The 23,656-nt window shown below is 34.2% G+C and overlaps 1 protein-coding gene across 1 annotated transcript in view; it reads left to right on the forward strand.

The window, feature by feature from the left end:
* The window catches only part of LOC135208004 (uncharacterized), a gene marked incomplete in the record, with an annotated part of 189,155 nt that overhangs the window by 70,035 nt on the left and 95,464 nt on the right, over positions 1–23,656 (forward strand). The window contains 3 exon segments of the mRNA XM_064240099.1: positions 6,912–7,071; positions 10,593–10,805; positions 12,552–12,755. Coding sequence (XP_064096169.1) covers positions 6,912–7,071; positions 10,593–10,805; positions 12,552–12,755 — 577 coding nt within the window.

Raw genomic sequence — 23,656 nt, forward strand, 5'->3', positions numbered from 1 at the left:
GAGAGAGATTATCGTAGTACGTATTTGTAAAATACTTTCACATATGATTTTTGTAATTACAGTTATTATTATTTGAAAATATTATAAACATGTTACGCATATATGTACCATAAAAATCTCTCATCTCAGTAAAAGAGAGAGAGAGAGAGAGACGAGAGAGAGAGATGAGAGAGAGAGAGAGAGAGAGAGAGAGACGAGAGAGAGAGAAGGGCGGGGGGGGGGGGGGGTGGAATTTGGATGATGCACTTGATGGCAGCAACAAATCCAAAATAGCTCGTTCCCCCTCCGGTCACTTAACTTGATACGTATATCTGAGTTTTAGTACCTGGAGTTAGAGAAAGAATCTGACTGGGATTTCCTTCATTCTTCCATAATTTTTTAAATTTATAAGCTAAAATCTTACTAATTCACTATGGTATTTTCTTTAATGAATTGATATTATTGCTGTATAAATTAATATTAATATTTGAAAATAGTAAATCATTTATTTATCATACAAAAAAACATACATCTTTGTAGTAGAGAGAGAGAGAGAGAATTATTATTTTTATTATGTGATATCATTTAAACTTATTAAACTTACTAATACAGTATTAATCAAAATTAATATTTGAAAATTATTTAATCATTTTGTATCATAAAAATGTATTTATTCATGAAAATAAACATCAAAATACACTAATTAGTGATTATTTTCGTCAGAAAAATCCGCGAATGGGCGAGTCCGTCCGCGAATAATTTCTAGATAGGTTCCAAAGAAAAATCCGCGAATGTGTGAGTCCGCAAATCCGAAGAACACGAATACGGGGGGAACACTGTAATTCTTTAAGGTCATCAAAGCTCATGTGGTGGAAGTGACTTATTAAGGGAGCCGCCGCTCAGACATCATGTACGTGTGGAATGATCCTGGTTAGCCTATCTAAAGTTATAGAATCGTCACTTTAATCATTTAAATGAGACTGTTCCACCACCTCTCGAATGAATAAAGGACCTGAAGTTTTATTTGAAGATCTGTCTAAAATTGATCTGAAGTTCTGACTTGACATAGGGGCCAATACATATTTAATAATTGTCGCCCAGTGAATCTGGAGATACTAGAATTTCCCTGGATGGAAGAAAATCAATATGATTTTGTTCTAGCCAGCACAAGTACTTGGAATCGATGAAATTATGAATCTGATAATGTGGAACCAAACTGGAGTACCTCCTTGAAGCAGATTTGGTCGTGGTAATACTTTTAGGTGGTAGGCTCTTCTTAAACAGGGTCCTAAGGAACGTAAAAGCCAGATTCGTATTCATCGTCATAAATATTGGGTCTTTTTAGGGAAAAGGCTAGCTTGTTAATATAGAATCTATTGCTTAGAAAAGGAAGTTGTAGGAACTAGGGGAGAGATTAGTCAGGACTGTCAAGTCTCGTGACAATTGCTGAAACGTTTCCGCTCAGTTGCGGACTTCTCCATAGACTTCCATTGTCTGATTCTAAGAACTAGGTGTCAATAGGGTCCATATTGGCATCTTCTTGTGCCGTGAAATTCATAAATTCTATAACGTTAGGACCCTCCAAATCCTTGAGGAAGCGTCCTCCGCCCTTGTTATACTAATCGTGCCAGTATGGGGTTGGATGAAAGATGCAATAAGAATGCAGTTTACATAGTTTTCAATGCACCCAAAGCATTGAAAGTAAGGTTTTCTTAGGTCTTTTTATGATGTTCCGGCTTACGACAATTTTCGGCGTCCAGAACGGAACCCCCGTCATAACCCGGGTACTGCCTGTGTATATATATATATTTATATATATATATGTTGAATTAATTTGTATTTTCTAATACCAGATACATACATATATATATATAAATAAAGATAAATGCCACGAAGGAAAAATAAACGAAGGAGTCTGCGAGATCTTTCGGCTGAAAAGCCCTTTACTGAAGCAGCTACTGACAAAAATACGAGAAAAGACAATACAAGAAGGTTCGTATAACTGACAGATAGGGATTATAAAAGGATTAGTGCCTAGAATCCGACACACCTGGAAGATAAGAAACCTTCCCAAACAAGCATAAACAAAGGGTGCAATTAAAGGTTTAAGACAATCATCTCAGATACAATCTCCAGACAATTAAAGGATTATAGGTGACAGCTATACGGAACCTGGTAGACAAAACCATATTCACAAAAAAATGACAGACATACATTACAATAAAATTTTTTTTAATAACTCTAAGGCAACTGATTTTTATTTAAGTCAGTAATTATATATTTGAGGTCATTCTTAAACATGTTACAGATACAAGGGTCTAAATGAAAAAAGCCACGACTAACATTGAAATTACAATGAAAAGTAAGTTGTATTAAAGCAGATTCTAAAAGATTTCGTGATAAGACATCTCTTGACCGTGCAATTACTGAACTGTCAATCCAATTAATTCGGTGGTTGTTTTCACTTAAATGAATAAATAATGCATTAGATTTTTGCCCAGTTTTACAGAGTATTTATGCTGGCTTAGCCTTACTTCTAAGCCCTTGCTCGACTGTCCGAGGTAGAATGAGGGACAATCCATACATGGAATTTTATATATTATGTTGTTGCTTTCTCTGGGGCCATTTTTTATTAACATTCTTTTTAGTGTGTTATTATAGGAAGAAACAAGGTTGACATTAAAAGCTTTTAACAATGGTTTAATGGTTTCAAATTCGTTAAAATAAGGTAAACTGAGAATGTTCTTAGAATTTTCTTTCTGTGTGTTGTTTTCAGTATAAAACTTTTTGTGGGCTTTATTATAACAAATGTCTAATATATGTGAAGGATAGCATAAATCTTTCCCTATTTTTCTTATGTATTCAATTTCTTGATCCAAATATTGTGGACTGACAATTCGCAATGCTCGTAAAAACATAGCGAATTGTCAGTCCACAATATTTGGATCAAGAAATTGAATACATAAGAAAATTAGGGAAAGATTTATGCTATCCTTCACATATATTAGACATTTGTTATAATAAAGCCCACAAAAAGTTTTATACTGAAAATAACACACAGAAAGAAAATTCTAAGAACATTCTCAGTTTGCCTTATTTTAACGGATTTGAAACCATTAAACCATTGTTAAAAAGTTTTAATGTCAACCTTGTTTCTTCCTATAATAAACACACTAAAAAGAATGTTAATAAAAAATGGCCCCAGAGAAAGCAACAACATAATATATAAAATTCCATGTATGGATTGTCCCTCATTCTACCTCGGACAGTCGAGCAAGGGCTTAGAAGTAAGGCTAAGCCAGCATAAATACTCTGTTAAAAACTGGGCAAAAATCTAATGCATTATTTATTCATTAAAGTGAAAACAACCACCGAATTAATTGGATTGACAGTTCAGTTAATTGCACGGTCAAGAGATGTCTTATCACGAAATCTTTTAGAATCTGCTTTAATACAACTTACTTTCATTGTAATTTCAATGTTAGTCGTGGCTTTTTTCATTTAGACCTTGTATCTGTAACATGTTTAAGAATGACCTCAAATATATAATTACTGACTTAAATAAAAATCAGTTGCCTTAGAGTTATTAAAAATTTTTTTATTGTAATGTATGTCTGTCATTTTTTGTGAATATGGTTTTGTCTACCAGGTTTCCGTATAGCTGTCACCTATAATCCTTTAATTGTCTGGAGATTGTATCTGAGATGATTGTCTTAAACCTTTAATTGCACCCTTTGTTTATGCTTGTTTGGGAAGGTTTTCTTATCTTCCAGGTGTGTCGGATTCTAGGCACTAATCCTTTTATAATCCCTATCAGTCAGTTATACGAACCTTCTTGTATTGTCTTTTCTCGTATTTTTGTCAGTAGCTGCTTCAGTAAAGGGCTTTTCAGCCGAAAGATCTCGCAGACTCCTTCGTTTATTTTTCCTTCGTGGCATTTATCTTTATTTATGGATTTATCACGTTCCTAACTTTCGTGATTCTGTTATACATATATATATATGTATATATATATATATATATATATTATATATATATATATATATATATAAAGGTATAAGCCACAAAGGAAAAATAAACAATGGAGTAACTGCAAGATCTTTCGATCAATGTCCTTTGCTTAGCAGACAAACTGACATACATGAGAAACTGAGAAGGACATGGAAGGGTTGTATTAGTGGCAGATAGGGATTATACAACCCTTCCTTATTCTCTCAGTTTCTCATGTATGTCAGTTTGTTCTGCTAAGTATAGGACGCTGAGTAGAAAGATCTTGCAGATACTCTGTTGTTTATCTTTCCTTCTTGGCTTATACCTTTATTTATTTATGCATTTATCACGTTCCAAACTTTCGTGATTCAGTTATGTACGTATATATATATATATATATATATATATATATATATATATATATATATATATATATATATAGATATGATAGATATATATATAGATATATATATAGATATAGATATATATATATATATATATATATATATATATGTATATATATATATATATATATATATATATATATATATATATTATATATATCTATATCTATATATATATCTATATATATATCTATATATATCTATATATATATATATATATATATATATATATATATATATATATATATATATATATATATATATATATATATATATATATATATATATATAGATATATATATAGATATATCATATATATATATATATATATATATATATATATATATATATATATATATATATATATATATATATATATATATATATATATATATATATATATATATATATATATATATATATATATATATATATATATATATATATATATATATATATATATATATATATATATACAGGCAGTCCCCGGGTTACGACGGGGGTTCCGTTCTTGAGACGCGTCGTAAGCCGAAAATCGTCGTAAGCCGGAACGACGCTTGGAAATATGTCTTAAACTAATAAAAAGTTATAAAAACCTTACTTGTAATCCTTTGGTTACACTACATGTTGTTTCCTGTAGTTTTATGTACAACCTGGAGTTATTTTCATAAAAGAATGCTGGTTCTTGAAGGTAAAAACTATTGTAATCCTCTGGTGACACTACAATTCTTGAAGTTTTATGTACAATCCTGAGTGAGTTTTGCCAAATCTTTGAGGCTACAAGAACAGCTGATTACTATTTACGTATCATATAGACTAATTAAAGTAAACGTATCTTTAAATAGGCTTATATATTAGTATCAACAAAACATTTCCTGCTATGAGTCAGAGGCCGTTTAATGAAACGAACACTTCTCTGTCCTATCTGTTCAGAAAATAAATGTTACGTCAATCCCCGAGACGGTGACCATTGTTGCCAAGGCGTCTCTCTCTCTCTCTCTCTCTCTGATCAAATTACTACTGGATAATGTCTCTCTTTGGATACTTCGATTTTGCCAAATCTTGAGGGCTACAAGAACAGTTGATTACTATTTACGTATCATATAGACTAATTAAAGTAAACGTATCTTTAAATAGGCTTATATTATTAGTATCAACAAAACATTTACTGGCATGAGTCAGAGGCCGTTTAACGAAACGAACACTTCTCTGTCCTTACTCGGAGCGTCGGAAGACGCCTCTCTCTCTCTCTCTCTCTCTCTCTCTCTCTCTCTCTCTCTCTCTCTCTCTCTCTCTCTCTCTCTCTCATTGTAATCTAACCAGAAACTTCGTTTTGTTATTATTACTGGAAACAAGCAATGATTTTTTTCATTATTTGTGCTTTTGGACTGTTATATGTAAACTTTGCGCACCGCAAGCTAGTATGTATTCATTCGCTCGGAAACTAGTTCCGCATATGAGGCGTCACTAAAAAAACATAGAAAAATACGACATAAAAAGTGTCGAAAATCATCATAACCTCAAAATTTTTGTTGTAATCTAACCAGAAACTTATTTTTATTAATATACTGTGCTAAACTATAAAGGAGTTTTATCATAGTATGAGTTTTTTAAAAGCGTCGTTAACTCGGAGCGTCGGAAGCGTCAGCGTCGTAACCTCGGAACAAGCGTCGTAACCCAGGACGGATTTTTCCATTGAATATTTTAAGAAAAGCGTCGTAACCTCGGAACGTCGTAAGCCGGAACCGTCGTAACTAACCCGGGGACCGCCTGTATATAGATATAATTATATATATATATATATATATATATATATATATATATATATATATATATATATATATATATATATATATATATATATATATATATATATATAGATAGATAGATAGATAGATAGATAGATATATATATATAATATATATAATATTAATATATATATATATATATATATATATATATAATATTATATATATATATATATATATAGTATATATATATATATATATATATTCATACAAATAAACATGTAAATGTTCGTTTACTCAAAACCTTAAATCCCTTAAAGTTCTTCACTGATTGCTTTGAAATTTTGACACAACATTACATTCAAATACGCGCATGTTTTTATAATGGGGTTTCATCCTACCTTCCCCCTTCTGAAGTGGATGGGGGTGAGAAGGGATTCGCTGCAACAGAGCTGGTTCTGCCCATGAAATGGGGCTGTTATTCCTGATGAAATTTGAAAAAAAAAAAAACAGGAATTTGTGGATATTTGTCATTAAAATAGAGTGAATAGGCAAATTTCCCATGAATAATTCGGATATATGTTTCAGAGAGAGATCAGCGAATATGAAAGTCCGCAAATACAGATGGTCTACTTACTCTTTAGTTTTATATAGTTTCTTTAGTTTAATTTTGCTATTAAAGATAAAGGCAAAAGATTCCCCCACTCTACATTTCTGCTTGGATCAAAAAAAGCTCTCATGTAAGGTTTGTTAAGTCTTCCATTAAGAGTTCCTATTGATTTTGTGGCAGGTTAGTCGACCATGTTCAGCCCCAGATGTTCCAGTAGTTGTCAGGCACCCAGAAGTCCGCTCCTCTTATGCACTGAAGGATACAGTAGACCTTTACTTTGAAGTGCGTTGTAGGCATGCTGTAGAGTTTTTATGCTACATCAATGGCAGAAGCCTCAATGGTAAGTAATTATCAGCTTTTCATGCAATATGTAGAGTAATAAGATGATATTGATCTAAAGCTAATACAGTGGTACCTCGACATACGAAAGGCTCAAGTTACGAAAAACTCGAGATACGAAAGCAAATACGAAAAATTTTACAGCTCTACATACGAAAAGTTTTCAAGATACGAAAGGTTGTTGCTGTAAAGTCCCGAGATTCGCCCGGACCACCGAGAACAATTTTAAAACTCCCGCGCCGCCAACTGAGTAAACTCGCCACCATCCTCCCGCTCTCCCATTGGTTCCTGATGCTAGTCACCCCATAAGGTCCTGCTCTCCTACTGGTCAGCATCTACCCCTTGTGCTTTAAGTATTCTATTGGTAAAAGGATGCTGTAAATTGAAAAATTTATTCGTGCAATACATTTAATAAAAAAAAAACATTAGGTAAAGATAGAATAAAGAATAAAAATGAATGGTTATTATACTGTTTGGTAGTTTCAGTAGTTGAAGAGAGATAATGAAAATTTATGGCTTACTGTGTAAAGTGATTGCTTGGCGATCGTTTGATACTCATAAGTGCTGGATGTAAACAGAAGTTTGGAAGCTTTTTTTTGTTTGTTTATTATTACTTAATAATTATTTGAAATGAGTACATGCAATACATTTAATAAAAAAATTGTGAATTAGATATAATAAAATATAAAATAAATCAGACTGCAAACAAATACGTATTTTTTAGAATTCTTCTTCTGTTTTATTATTACGTTATGTATACGTATGATTCATTATAGCTGTCAGTAACTCGGTATCTCCATTAGGTAAAGATAGAATAAAGAAAAGAAATGAATGGTTATTATACTGTTTGGTAGTTTCATAAGTTGAAGAGAGATACTAATGAAAATTTATGGCTTACTGTGTGCTAGGAAAAATGATTGCTTGTCGTTCGTTCGGTACTCGTAAGACGGGTAAAAGCTGACTGTAAACAATCGGTTGGAAGGTTTTTTTTTTGTTTGTTTGTGTATTATAGTTAATGATTAATTAATAATTATTTGAAATGAGTACATACTGATTATTTATACATTTTATTGGCATATTCTAAGCTTTTAGCTCTTAGGTTTAGATGTCAGAATCATAGACTAGGCTACAGTAGCAACCGCTAACACAGGCTAGGCTTATTGCTAAGGGACAAATGCTAAAGTCCTAATATATGCAGTAGAAATGGGGTTGAACATTACATGCAGTATTTTGCCTTTTTGGAGTCATATTTCTTCCGTCGGATCGGTGTCGTAACCCTAGAACATGTGTTTTAGGCCTGGAAATATAATTTACTGGGGTGTTTTTGGAGGGCTTGGAACGGATTAGCATTTTACATGTAAAATGTGGTCCAAGATACGAAAACTTCATGATACGAAGGGCGCCCCAGAACGGATTAATTTCGTATCTCAAGGTACTACTGTATTTGTAAAAATAGATTATTAAATTTTATTAATAGAGGTGCAGATATGTCCTTGTTTTGTCAATGTTAAGGGTTGTGGAAAATTTTCCTAGTCACAAATTTGAGTCAGAAGACCAAACTTTAAACATCCCATGTATGGCACTTGAAAACTGGACTGCTAAAATGTGTTGTATTCATGGCTCCTGTGCTTTTAGCCTTTGTGTGTAAATTACATTAATTGCTTTGTAAAAATATTGCAATAGTGTATGTAATGTCTAGTAGCATTTTTATTTTTAAGTATTTATTTTTAACTTTGTTTTAGAGTTAAGATATACCTTTGGTATCAAGTGACCTGAGACACCACCACAAGCATAAGTATTGTAATAAATTTACAATTTTGGGTAAGACTGCTGAATGAAAGCCACCTGCTAGATATTCTTTGTTAGAGTAAAGGTGCTTCCTGTGTGAGTAACTGTGCTTTTGGTTTTCTCAATAGATTTAATGGATTTGGGATTGATTATAATGTAGAATTTGTTACTTCCCCTCTCTCATCTTTTGCACTGGAAAGACCTGCTCCTTTAAGACTTCCCATTACCTGGTTCCTACAAATATGTAAAGTTGTTATGCTTTAGGGAGACCCCCTCCCTATAGGGCATTCATTGAATTCATAAATCCTAAGGGGTACCCCAAGACTAATGAATCATACCATTTAAGTCAACGTAGGTATGCAGTGAACTGAAAATTAGTCTCAAAGTATGCTTAAAGATCTTTTTATTGTCCCTTAGAAAATTGTTGATTACTAGGCAAAAATCACTATACGTACTTACACTGAATAATTTATTAAGCTAAATAATGTCCTTTTAATTTTATTACTCAATGATTTATTCCAGAATAAGAGAAAACATGAAATATGTATTTGCTTGAAATTAAGGGTGTTATTCTCTCATAGACAACTGAATTGTTTTCCAAATTGCATACTTGCTAATATTATGATTTTTTTTTCTCCAGATGTAGTACTATCGGCAACAAAACTGGAATATAATAGTTTTTCTAAATCTTTGGACACATTGTTCGGTAATGCAATATCTGGCAACTGTAGAGAGGTGGCAGATCTTCACAGTCTTATCATATTTGTTGTTTGTTTGATTTTCTTTAACTTCAAACCATAAAAATTCTACATTCGTAAAAGCATTGATACCTAAATGGAGTAATAAGCTCTTCATTATTGGTTCTAACTTTATTCGTAGCAGCAGTTCATTTCAAAGTAAAATATCAGTCATTCTCCTGCCATGCCCACCATATAACCTTACTCATAAAGGATGGTATAACACCAAAATAAAGTGGAATGTATGTGCAACAGGATACTTGGTCTTAAATAATAAAAGATATTGTTTAAAAATAGTAAATATTGTTGTTGTGATATGTAGTACTACATCCAGAAACCCACAAATCTGTCAGAGAAATTCTAGTTACGTATTTTGTACTAATATGATGATATCAAGTACAGGCATTCCCCAGTTATTGGCGGACTTGGCTGATGGTGAGCCGGTTTAACTGCCATAAAATCGGAGATTTATGGCGCCATAATGGGGCAAATTTTAGTTATCGGTACCATAAGGTGTTGATAATAGTTACGATGCTATAACATACCTAACAGAGGCGCCACTTACCAGTAATCGGCACCATTAAACAAAACTTGGCACCATAAGCGCCAAAATTGCTGACTTACGGTTAATGGCAGTTTTCGCTTATCATCAGCACCCCCACCAAGAACAGAAACTCCATCGATAACTGGGGACTGTCTGTATTTGTACGTTTTGGTCTTGCAAATTTAATGTATATTGTATGATATACTTTATATTGTATAGACATATTCTAGAGTGAACTTAGTGAGATTGTGTTTTTGTTAAAAAAAAAAAAAAAAAATCATTCAATGAACAAAAGCTAATGAAAACTGTTGCTGTATTTCTGTTGCCCTTAGTACTATACATATATTTCAGTCTGTTGTTTTACTTGTGGTCTTATGTTTTTCTTTTTCTAGTAATATAAAACCAATTTTCAGATTGGTATTTAATATTGTATATTTATTTTAAATCCTACAGATGTCAGTAGATTGGGAACTATAGCAGTATCAGATAAAGTGGGTGATTACACTCATGTGTTAAATGTACATTATGAGGTCAACAAAGAAGATTGGTGTCATGGAAATAAGGGACCCATTGTTGTGCGTTTGGAAGCCAATAGTCAAGGCTACTGTGCTACCTCTTCAGTTCTAATTGAAGTTAAAGGGTCACCTCTTAACCAACAGCTTTCAGGTTGGTTTTTATACCTTCAGTTAGTATTACTTCATTAAAAAAACACAATTAACAAAGTTCCTGACATATATATTTAAATAAAAGACACAAACATCTAATTTTACATGAAGCTAAGCAATCATTATACTCTGAGAAGACCATTGTAGAATGTAGTGAGTTTAAACATTGTTCTTTTCATTTGCAAGTGCAGTATTGTCTGAGTAATTCATGTTGTACCATAATTCCCATTATTCATGTTTTTGCACACTGCATGATTCTATTCTTTTGCCTTTCTTTTGACTGCATGTATATACTTTACTAATATTGACCTCCAGTTTACTCTGTTTCATCATCAGCCCATCAATTATAAACTGTATACAGCATGTATTCATATTCCATGATTGTTCCCAGATTCACCAATATTTTGTCTATGAGGCAGGACAGTCTCAATGTGTATACACCCTGTGGGTCCTTAATTGTGTCTTAGTCAATAACCTTACTTGTTTTAGCTTACAGTGTTATGAAAAAAGCCTCTGGTCATTTCCCAGGTGTATACTTTAGCAAAGATTGATTCCACATCTTCTGAAGGGTAATTTTTAAAAATTTCTTTTAGCCCTTTTTCTTTTTAGTATTTCTAGTGATAAAAGATTGCATACTGCAATAATTCAGTTACCAAGGTTGTCTTTTATACACTGTCTTCATCGTGTGTGGCTAAATGCATATAATGTAATTGGATGAGATTTTTTATCACTCAGACAATTTACACCTTTGCCATAGTATTTGCTTCATTCCAGTCAGTGATTACTGTATTATGAGTAAAACTTCAGCTCATCATCTGTTGTTAGTGTGGTGAAGCTTTTGTAGGTCAAGGGAACTTAAAGGACACTTAGTATCAACAGTCAGCATGGTAGTTATCTTCAGGTATGATAATAGTATTCAAGTTTTGTGGTCATTTCTTGTATCAATTATATATGTTGTTGCCTCTAATTATGCCTCCTAACTAATATACAGGGATTCCCCGGTTATTGGGGAGTAGGGAGGGGGGGGGGGGCGGTTTCCGTTCCCGAGGGTGTGCCGCCGATAAGCAAAAACCACCATTAAGTGATCAGTGGTTTATGGCACTATAATGGCACTTATGGTGGCAATAACCAGTTATCAGCACCGTAAGCACCCTTATGGTGCCGATAACTGAAACTCGTCCTGTTATGGTGCCATAAATCGCCGATTTTATGGCGCTAGACAAGCCCCTTAAAACCAGATCACAGATAATGGGGACTGCCTGTGTACCGTATACACTAGCATATTATGCAACTTTTGAAACCTAATTTTGAAGCTAATTTTAAAGGGGTCGCATCTTACACACGGTATAAAATTAGCGTACCGTCTATGCTTTCCAAAATCGGCCGATTGTGATAGTTACTACCGGAGGAAAACAGTAGATCTTTTAAAAAGTTATGCTTTACTTGTACTTCACTATATCCAATAATATTATATGTATTCTCATATTACTATTGTATTTTAAAATACAAAAGATTGATCTTGCGCCATTTGCATTATTTTGGTTTATACAACATGTTTAACTGTTCTAGACTAACCATCTTTGAATGTCCTTGAGACAAACCCTGAGGCTATAATTATATGAATGTTTGGTTCTAAATGCTTTTGTCTTTTCACTAACTGATGTTCTTCTTACTAGAAAAAATTTCCTAGTTAGGTTTTAATATACACTTGTATATTTATAAGTACATAATTGAATTCCTTTTTCAGCAAGAAATAAATGGGCTCTTCTTATTGCAAATCACGAATACGAATCAGGGAATGACTTGAAAACGCCTCCTCAAGATATGAAAGCTTTCTCCTCAGCCCTCACCAGCCTTGGCTTTCGTTGTATGACCTGCTGTAATGTTACCAAAAAGGAGTTCATGATCATTTTAAACCACTTTTTGACATATTGTCAAAATGGAGATTATAGTAAGTAAGACTATAGTATGGACTTATTTATTCTCAGTGTTCATTATTGTAACATAATTTTAGCTGCTAGAAAAATATACTGTGCATTTTCAGATCTTCAGCTACAAAGTTAGAGAAGAAAGTAATTAAATTCCACCCATTTTACTAAATATTATTTGAAGTTATTTAGGGGTCCCATGTTTAAGTATTAGTTTCTGCTATGTATTTCTTTATAGTAATTTACTGCACCATTGTTACCAAAAATAACACTCTTGCAGTTTATGGAAGCATAAAAAGCTTCCATTCTGGTTAGATTGCCACATTATAAAAACCAAGGCTACCAGAACAGTGTACATTTAATGTCAGTTATTGGTGTATAAATAGTGAAGATGTTTTACTGCTGTTTATGCACTGAATAAACAGAGAATACATTTATATAACTGGGCATGATGCTGGGTTATTGGCTCAATTTTATGGTAACTGAAGCTTCAGTCAAATTTTTTAACCCCATTTTCTGGAAATCTTGTAGTGCAGTTTTCAACATTTTATTTTTTCTTCATTATTTCAAGTCTTGATTTCCCCAAAACTATGTACTATATTTATTAAATTAAAGTAATTATTGAAAATTCTCTCACAGGCTGGTCTTCTTTGGAGTGAGTTTGAACATTGATGGAGTCAAGTTTTTGTCTTGATTATTATTATTGTTATATTCAGAAGATGAAACATTTTCATATGGAATAAGCCCATAGGGACCATTGGCTTGAAAGTCAAGCCTCCAAAGTATATGGTGTTCATCAGGGAAAAGTAAGGGGAGGTAAAGGGAAACACAGAAAGAAGAGATCCCAGATATTAAAAAGAAAAAAAAAACTTATGCAATAGATGAAAATGTATTGAAATGCATGGAGAATAGTATAAAGGTCAGAATGCAATGGTGTGAGGAATAAAGGAGTTCTGTAACTGAGAAGCTTGACAGCGAGGCACATTTACCACAATTGGTGCTGCTGTTCAGTGAATCTGGTTGCTCTCTCTTGGCTGATAAAAGGGATCAGAGATCAATTGTGAATGTGAAAGATCCCTGTTGAAATGCAACTTATGAAAAAGAAACAAAGGAGACCATCCCATCAATGGTCCAAATCATAACTACTACTATGTTTTAGGAAACAAACTCACCACCATGAACCACTCCACCTAAAAGAGATAAATCTCTGGCAGAAGCAGACATATTCTAGTGCATAAGGGAGTACAAATGATCTAAAACAGGTTGCATTGATTTTAGGACAGTTATAAATATATGAGGCCTTACAAACAATACCTAACTTTTGTGTGGCATTTGTTGAAGCTTTCATTAGAAGTTTCTCAAAAGTTGGATGCGAGTCAAAGGTCACACTTAGAATAGTTAAAGCTTCAGACTTGTTCAGCAAAGTTCCATCCACATGAAGGGGAGGATGGAGTATGGAATCTGTATGAGATCTGCTAATTACTAGTTTTTTTTGTTTAACTGGAGTTCAACCATGATCATACTCCACTGACCTCACCATTCCCTGATCTGATCCATGTCTCGATTGAGGCTGAGGGTAGCTTCATTTCTCATAAGTGGAGACTTTACTACACCCACAAATGTTGCATCAATGGCATACTGAACAATCTTGTTTTCCAGGCCAACTACCATGTCACTTGTAAATACAAAAAGTAACAGTGGACCAAGAACACTGCCCTGTGTAACTGCAGACACAATAGGTCTGGGTTAACTAAAGATCCTGTCCACACAATTAGCTGATGCCAGTGTGTAAGGAGATCTTGAAGTAATCCTAAAACATATCCAGCCACTCCAAGATTCTGAGGTTTATAAATATGTGCCTTGTGATTTACTAAGTCGAAAGTGGCACTAAAATCTATCTGAATTACTCAGCACTCAAACCTCTTATCAAGGTTCCCTTGCAAACGGCATGTCAAGTCTAAAAGAGCATCACGGGTACCTAGCTGCTTCCTATGTGCATATTGACGGTTAAGTTAACAGTACTTTAGATTCAACACCGTACTTATAAAGTGGATTAAAAATGACGCCGTATGGCTAGTGTCTTTGCAGTGAACGGAGCCGGTCTCCCCTAGCCAACCATCTTGGCAATAGCCGCATTACCACAAATTTTGAATGTAGTATGCTGTGCTAACATAATTATTAGTTGATTAATTACTTGGTAAGTATGTATTATATAAAATCTAATTTTATTATAAATATTTAATATTTTTGCCTTTTATTAATTTTGTTTGCAATTTGTCTAAATTGCCTTTTTGTTAGAATTTCTCCCAGTTTGTTATATGCATAATTCCTGTCCATCAACCATTCCATGATCTTAGTTTTGCCTAGTTAATGTAACCTTATTGGTTCCTTGTTTTAATAAGCATTAATATTGATATATTCACACTTGGTTTGCTCTTTTGTTATCTCAAACTTATTTTAAGTATTATTGAATTTTTAACTTTTACCACTAGGTGTCATCCTTGATTGTGTGTCTTATCATCATTTTAGCACTTAGTGTTCTATTAAATCTTGTATTCCAGACCCTACTATATTAATGTATAGAAACATTGTTCATTTACCACAATACATATACAGTTCTTTTAAAATTTTTCATAATTTTGATCATCCTTTACATTCACACATTCCCAGACTATATTATGTAGTAGTACTAGATATGCAGTTAATTCTAATTACCGTAACCTTGCCTTGTCTGTTGTGAAGTTCAGTAATAGTTTTCTATAAATTTACATTGCTTATGACCAGATAATGGAATGACCTTTCTATTCGTGTGCTAAATCACTGAAAATCCAGATGTGTATATTGTTTGAAAATGTTTTCTTGTTAAGCGGGCTCACATGAGCCGCATTCATTATTTATTGGCTTATATGTATATATATACATATATCTGTATAATTATATTTTACATATAATTATATATATTATCTATATATAATTATAATATATATATTATATATTATATTTATAATATAATTATATAATTATAATATAAATATTATAATAATTATTAATTTTTATAATATATATATTCATAGATTTATATATTATATATATATTAATCTATTTAATTAATATTTTTAATCTCTTATATATTATTATATTATTATAAATTATATAAATATTTAATATAATATATAATATTATATTATATCATATATAATTATATATATAATATATACATACAATTAAAACATTAACCATACATTTACATGTACCATTACAATAACATACATTACATAAACATACATACATTTAAACATATCATACATACAGACATACATACATACATACATACATACATACAGTGTTCCCCCATATTCGCAGGGGATGTGTACCAGACACCCCCGTGAATAGTTAAAACCACCACTAGAAATGCTTAAACTGCCTATCTTGAAAGTTCAGATACCAAATGTATACCTTTAATAACATCCTACTTCAAATATACATAAAATTACTAACCTATTACTGCATTAATCTGTGAGGTTATATTATTAATATCATTTCAAAGTCATCTTAAACATTTTACCATTAAAAATATATACCTACACAGCCAATAATACAGAGAGAGAGAGAGAGAGAGAAGAGAGAGAGAGAGCGAGAGAGAGAGAGAGAGAGACCAATGAATGGCAACATCATATGTCTGACGTTCTGATGTTCAAGAGTGAAATTATGAATTATTTCTGAGACAGAGAGAATAATAATGGAGAGAGAGAGAGAGAGAGAGAGAGAGAGGGTTATCCTTATTTAAAAGAGTGAAATGGATAGATAGATTACTGTACTTCTTTAAAATACTATCACATATGAATTTTGAAATTAGTTATATTACTATTATTATGATGCAAAAATATTAATAAACATACACATTACTATTATTATGATGCAAAAATATTAATAAACATACACATGTACCATAGAAATTCTCTCATCTCAGTAAAAGAGAGAGAGAGAGAGAGAATTTACATGATCCTCAGATGGCAACACACACTTCCCCTCCTGATTTGACAGTAGTTGGACCCCAGCCAACTCACCTGGGCTACGAAGCAGGTTAAAATGCATTTTCTTTCATTCTTACATAATTCTCTTTATTTATAAACTAAAATCTTGCTAATGCACTTTAGTATTTTCTTTAATGAATTTATATTATTGCTGTTTACATTAATATTGATATTTGAAAATTAGTAAATCATCATCCAAAAAACACATCTCTGTAAAAGAGAGAGAGAGAGAGCTGGAGTTAGAAAGAAAGATGCATGAAGACTGGGATTTCCTTCATTCTTACATAATTTTTAAAAATTATAAACTAAAATCTTACTAATTCACTGTAGTATTTTCTTTATTGAAGTGATTGCTCTTTACATTAATATTAATATTTGAAAATTAGTAAAACAAATATTTATCATACAAAAAGCATGCATCTCTGTAAGAGAGAGAAAAAGAGAATTATTAGTTATTATGTGATATCATTTAATCTTATTAAACTTACTAATACAGTATTGATCACTATTAATATTTTAGAATTAGTAAATAATTTTTGTATCATAAAAATGTATTTAGGCATGAAAATAACATCAAAATACACTAATTAGTGATTATTTATCGTCGGACAATCCCGCGAATAGGGGAATTCATCGCAAATAATGGGTAGATATGGTCCAGAGAAAAATCCGCAAATCAGTGAGTCTTGAATCTGGAGAATGCGAATACGGGGGGCCCACTATATATATATATCTTGATGTAATTTATTCTTTACTTCATATTTATATTTGCATAATGGGCAGCTTTTTGTATTAGGGCCCTTGGCCCAGTAGTACAGTTATACTCTCAAGTGATACGACATGATTGCATAGGATTTTGTTCAAAATTCATGAACTGGCAACTAACATGCTCCATTTTTATCTCTTGTCATATATTTCAAAAGTGTAAGAAAATATCACGTGTTGCCACATTTCAGAAAAAGTCATGAAACATTTTCAAAACTTCTGTTCAATCATCTCCAATGAGTTTGACAAAAAAAGTCTGCATCAAACCTCAGTTCAAATTGTAGAATAATGAAAATAAATTGAAAAATTTGTGGTTGTGGTGGGACCACAACCTCAAAATACAAGCGGTAGAATCCCCCCCACATAAACTTAACCAATCCGACTGCCAGACTCACCCTCAGCCACACTTTCCTCTTTACGGAATACACACACACAACAAAAACACAACACATGTACTCACCCAACTCCAGATACTCCGGGCTACTCTGTGCTGTCTGCTGATTGAGGTCCCTGAGACACTAACAGCCGTCACAAACCAATACACAACCAACAAGAACACAACAGCAACCAAGGACCACAACCCCACAACACAACAACAACACAACAACCAAGGACCACAACCCACAACTCAACAAAAATACCACAAACAAGGAACACAACTACAACTCAACAACACAGCAAACAAACAAGGACTACAACCACAACAAAAGACCACTACACAAACAATCACTAACACAAAAACAACACAAAAAGGCAACACATACACCCACTAACAATGCCAAGGAATCACAACAGCTCACTAACAAAAACCCTCAACAACTCACAACCACATCAAGAAACCACAACAGCCCTCAACAACAACCCTCAACCATAACTACTCACATGTAACCCAACAGGAACTCACAAGCACAACAATTCCAACAGCACAGGCACAAAAACTCCAAAGCAAACAATACCAAACTCAACAACAACTAAATAACAAATCAATAACACACAACTTAACTGACTATCAATGCCTTCAATAGACTGCTGCTGACACTACTGACTATCACAGGTTCTGCCTCACTGACTCAAAACTCTGAACTCCAACAACTAACTCCAACTGCGTTAGCAGACAACCCAGAACTCACAAACAGCCAACTCAATTGTTAACCACCAGTTCTCTCTCTCTCTCTCTCTCTCCTCTCTTTCCTCACTCTCATCTCTCTTCTCTCTCTCTCTCTCTCTCTCTCTCTCTCTCTCTCTTCAAGGACATTGGCAAATGGAACTCCCATATAGCCTTCTGCAACACCCATGGATGCTCGGATGCAGGCCCCTGCATCTTGTTTGAGGGCCCTCATGCACATTCCAGTCTCAGTTACATCGCCATCCACTTCCAGTCAGACTCCCACTACCATCCTCCTAAATCCCATTCACTATCTCATCTACCCCCTCCAACTCTTGTCCTAATATCTCTCGTAAGTCTGCCACCAAATGACTTACTTAATTTACACTCCTGCCAAACTCCTGAAGAGACTCATTCATACTGCCAACCACATCCTTACTACCTGATTCCCTTCCCACTGAAATCTCACTAAACCCTGACAATTCAAACCCACACATGCTATACATATATATCATTCCTCCCCTCAAAGTCATCCGTATTACACGCCTTATCCACCATTTTTACCCTAACACTAACCCCTCTTATCATGCAGTTCATGTCTCTCCTTTTCATTCCCTTTCCTTACCTTCTTCCGCTTTCTTCCATACTCAACCAACACTTAACTGCTGATCTCCTAGACCTGTTTGCTCACTGAAGCTCGGCTCACATTTATTCACCTTAAACCACTCACTCATATTCTCCTGAAACTACTGTCGCATACTAGAGGACCCCCCAACTGAATCCCCTGAACACCTAGTTTCCCGAATTCCCAGTCTGACTCGTCTGACTCATCCTCTTTCGCCTAGACACACTCGCTACATGACCTTCCATTCTACATTCAACACACTTCGCACGAGGCTCCTTACACATCTTGGCATAATGCCCGTTCTTCCCGCAGTTGCCGCAAACCATGTTCATATGGGTACCCCAACATCCACTAGCTATGTGCCCTACCTGTCCACACCTGTAACACTTAATCCCTATCTTTCTTACACTCACTAAATGCCCCATTTGCCCACACCTGAAGCACGCTCCTAACACCCACCGACATTCATTCTTCCTGTGTCCTGGCTTACCACATCTGTAACACTGCTGCTCTTGCTCACAACTAACTGACCCTACTCTTCCAACACTCGCACTCTTATCTCTTTTAGGGCTAACTACACTCACGTTACTTGCTCTAATGCTCCTGTCAACCACTCGCTCTGCCATTCGCCTTGGCTCTTCTAAAACTGCCTCCCTATAGCTCTTAAACTCTGGTATAACCTCAGCTACTTCAGTCCTAACACTAACACTTCTACTCTCTTTCATACACCTATCTAGCTCGTAATCCTCTACTATTTCTAAAATGTTGTTCCACATCAACCTTTCGTTCGTTCATCACATTTTCTCCTTACGTTTCAGATTTATAAACTCGTATACGCTCTCTGGTACAGTCGCCAACAACTAGCACTAACTCCTTACACTCATTTATCCCTTCGTCCCCAAACTTTTTCCTGGCTAATGTTTCTAACCTACAGACATACATTGACAATGACTCACCAACATTCATTCTTGCCTCTTCAAAATCTTGCTTACTCCTATATCTAATGCTACTCTTTATCCTCATTGCCTGTTCTACAATCCTGGCTTTCACACACTCATACGGCACATTCCCTACTCTCATCATTACCCCATACATGCTCAACAAAAATCCTGTCAAAAAGCTACCTAACACACTTGCCCAGACTCTCTTGTTATCCTCATACTTTGCCTCACAATACTTCTCATATTCCTTGAAAAAGTCCCCTATGTCCCTACTACCATATTCCTCATATTGTGCACATTGGGGTACCTCTCTCATATACACAGCCTTTCGTACTTCCCGCTCACTCTCACTCTCACTTTCACTACTTCCATTCTGACCCTTCTTTCCCTCTTCCGAATACAGCAAGTCCACTTCCATACCCCTTAAACGCCGAAGGGGTATATTAAAAATAGTCTTCCGTGTGCCGGGGGGTCTCGGAGTGAGCGCGGAAGCAGAAAAAATATATTTTTTTTTAAATCACAGCGCGCTTAGTTTTCAAGATTAAGAGTTCATTTTTGGCTCCTTTTTTTGCCATTGCCTGAAGTTTAGTATGCAACCATCAGAAATGAAAAAAATTATAATTATCATATATAAATAATGCGATATATGATAGCGCGAAACAAAATTTCATATATAATTGTATTCAAATCACGCTATGCACAAAACGGTTAAAGGTAACGAGTTGATTTTTTTTAGTTGTAATTTACACTAAATTGCGATTATTTTGGTATATAACACATTGTAAAACGATAAAAGCAACACAGAGAAAATATTATCACAAAATGATGCATGAATTCGTAACGCTCGGACGTAAAAAAATTTTTTTTTCCAAAATTCACCATAAATCTATATATTGTTCGAGAGACTTCCAATTTGTTTCAAAATGAAGAAAAATGATTGAATATTACTATACTGTAAGAGTATTAGCTTAAAATTGCAGTTTTCGACCATATCTGACGAGTTAAAGTTGACCGAATGTCAAATTTTTTATATATATTTTTTTTTATATGCAATTATTTCGGAAATTAGAAAAGCTACAACCTTCAAATATTTTTCGTTTTATTCTACATAAAATTGCGCACATTTTCATATATAAAACTCTATGAAATGCCTAATATGAAACGGAGCAAATATTCCGAGAATGCGACGTACGCATTTCGGAGATTTGCGACGAAGAATCCACGCGCGGAGGGAAGGAAAGTTTTTTTTTTTTTTAATTCACCATAAATCTAAATATTGTGCTAGAGACTTCAAATTTGTTTCAAGATGAAGATAAATGACTGAATATTATTAGACTGTAAGAGTTTTAGCTTACAATTGCGTTTTTCGACCATTTCGGTAAAGTCAAAGTTGACCGAACGTGGTTTATTTTTCTATTTATCGTGATTTATATGCAAATATTTCGAAAAAAGAGAAAAGCTACAACCTTCAATTATTTTTTGTTGTATTCTACATGAAATTGCGCACATTTTCATATATAAAACTCTATGTAACGGCTAATTTAAAATGGTGCAAACATTACCACAATCGCACGTATGATTTTTTCGGAAGAGTTACCGCGCGGACGTAAGGAATTTTTTTTTTTTTTTTTTCATAAATTCACCATAAATCGAAATATTGTGCTAGAGACTTCCAATTTGTTGCAAAATGAAGGTAAATGATTGAATATTACTAGAATATAAGAGTTTTAGCTTACAATTGCGTTTTTCGACCATTTCGGTAGAGTCAAAGTTGACCGAAGGTGAAAATTTGTCACATCATTTTTTATATGAAAATATTTCAAAACTGATAAAAGCTACAACCATGGGTTGTTTTTAGTTGTATTGTGCATGAAATTGTGTACATTTCCAAATATAAAACTTTATGTAACGGCTAATTTTAAAATGGTGCAAACATTACGACAATCGCACGTATGATTTTTTTCGGAAGAGTTACCGCGCGGACGTAAGGAAAAAGTTTTTTCATAAATTCACCATAAATCGAAATATTGTGGTAGAGACTCCCAATTTGTTGCAAAATGAAGGTAAATGTTTGAATGTTACTAAAATACAAGAGTTTTAGCTTACAATTGCATTTTTTGACCATTTCGGTAGAGTCAAAGTTGACCGAAGGTTGAAATTTTGGCACTTATCGTTATTTATATGAAAAATATCTCAAAACTATAAAAGCTACAATCATGAGTATTTTTTGTTGTATTCTACATAAAAATGCGCACATTTCCATATATAATACTCCATGTAACGGCTGATTTAAAAGGGTACAAAAATTATGTCAAAGTGACGAAATAATTTCCAAGATGTGTCACCGATACTTTTTAGTGCGGCAAGAAAGAAATTCGTGCTTGCGCGCCTGCGTAACGATTGTAAACAAAACAACACCTTGATCTGTGAACTCCCAGCATCCCCCAAGGCGCATGATTCAAGAGTTTTCGGCTGGTGGGTCTATAAGTATTTTTCCGCGAATTTTAAAAAAAACTTTTGTATGTCGACGTAAAATACGTCCAGTCATCCCCTTCTTTCCCTTACTTATCCCAATCAAATCATCTTCGTCTCTCACTCTTCCACTTTCTTGACCACTCTGCCCGTCACAAGACCCAGTAGGCCTACCTCTTACAGCTCCCTCACCCATGAACCCCTTCATCATCTCCTGCACTGCATTCATCATTACCCCGGATTTTTCATTCATTTCCTCAACTATTCTCTCTTCCGCTCCTTGCATCTCTTCTTTCATTTCCACTTTCGCACTCCTTAGCATTCCTCTCATTTCCTCTAACTAGCTAGCTCTTCAGCTTCTCACACTCCACGCTCTACCTTTCATTCTTCACTTCCAACCTTTCTGTAGCTTCCCTCACCAACCGTAACTCCTTCAATCTTACCATCCTTACTTTCCTTCACCAATCACACAACTCACTACCTTAATCGTCCTGCAGCTGCCGCACCAGCAGTCCCTGTTCGGGCACCAAAAAATAATGTGGCTGAATCACAACCTCAAAAAACAATCGGCAGAATCCCCCCCACATAAACTTAACCGATCCGGCTGCCAAACTCACCCTTAGCCACACTTTCCTCTTTACACTACGGAATACATGCAGGACAACTGACCCTCCCACACACACAACAAAAAACGCAACACATGCACTCACCCAATCCAGATACTCCGGACTATGCTGTGCTGTCCGCTGGTTTGAGGTCGCTTAGACACTAACAACCATCACAAACCAATACACAACCAACGAACACAACAACAACCAAGGACCACAACAACAACCCAGGACCACAACAACAACCAAGGACCACAACCCCACAACTTAACACAACCATAAACAAGGAACACAACAACCACAACTCAACAACACAGCAAACAAACAAGGACCACAACCACAACAAAAGACCACTGCACAAACAATCACTAACA

The sequence above is a fragment of the Macrobrachium nipponense genome, chromosome 34 (genome assembly GCF_015104395.2).
Source record: "Macrobrachium nipponense isolate FS-2020 chromosome 34, ASM1510439v2, whole genome shotgun sequence".
NCBI classification, from domain to species: domain Eukaryota; kingdom Metazoa; phylum Arthropoda; class Malacostraca; order Decapoda; family Palaemonidae; genus Macrobrachium; species Macrobrachium nipponense.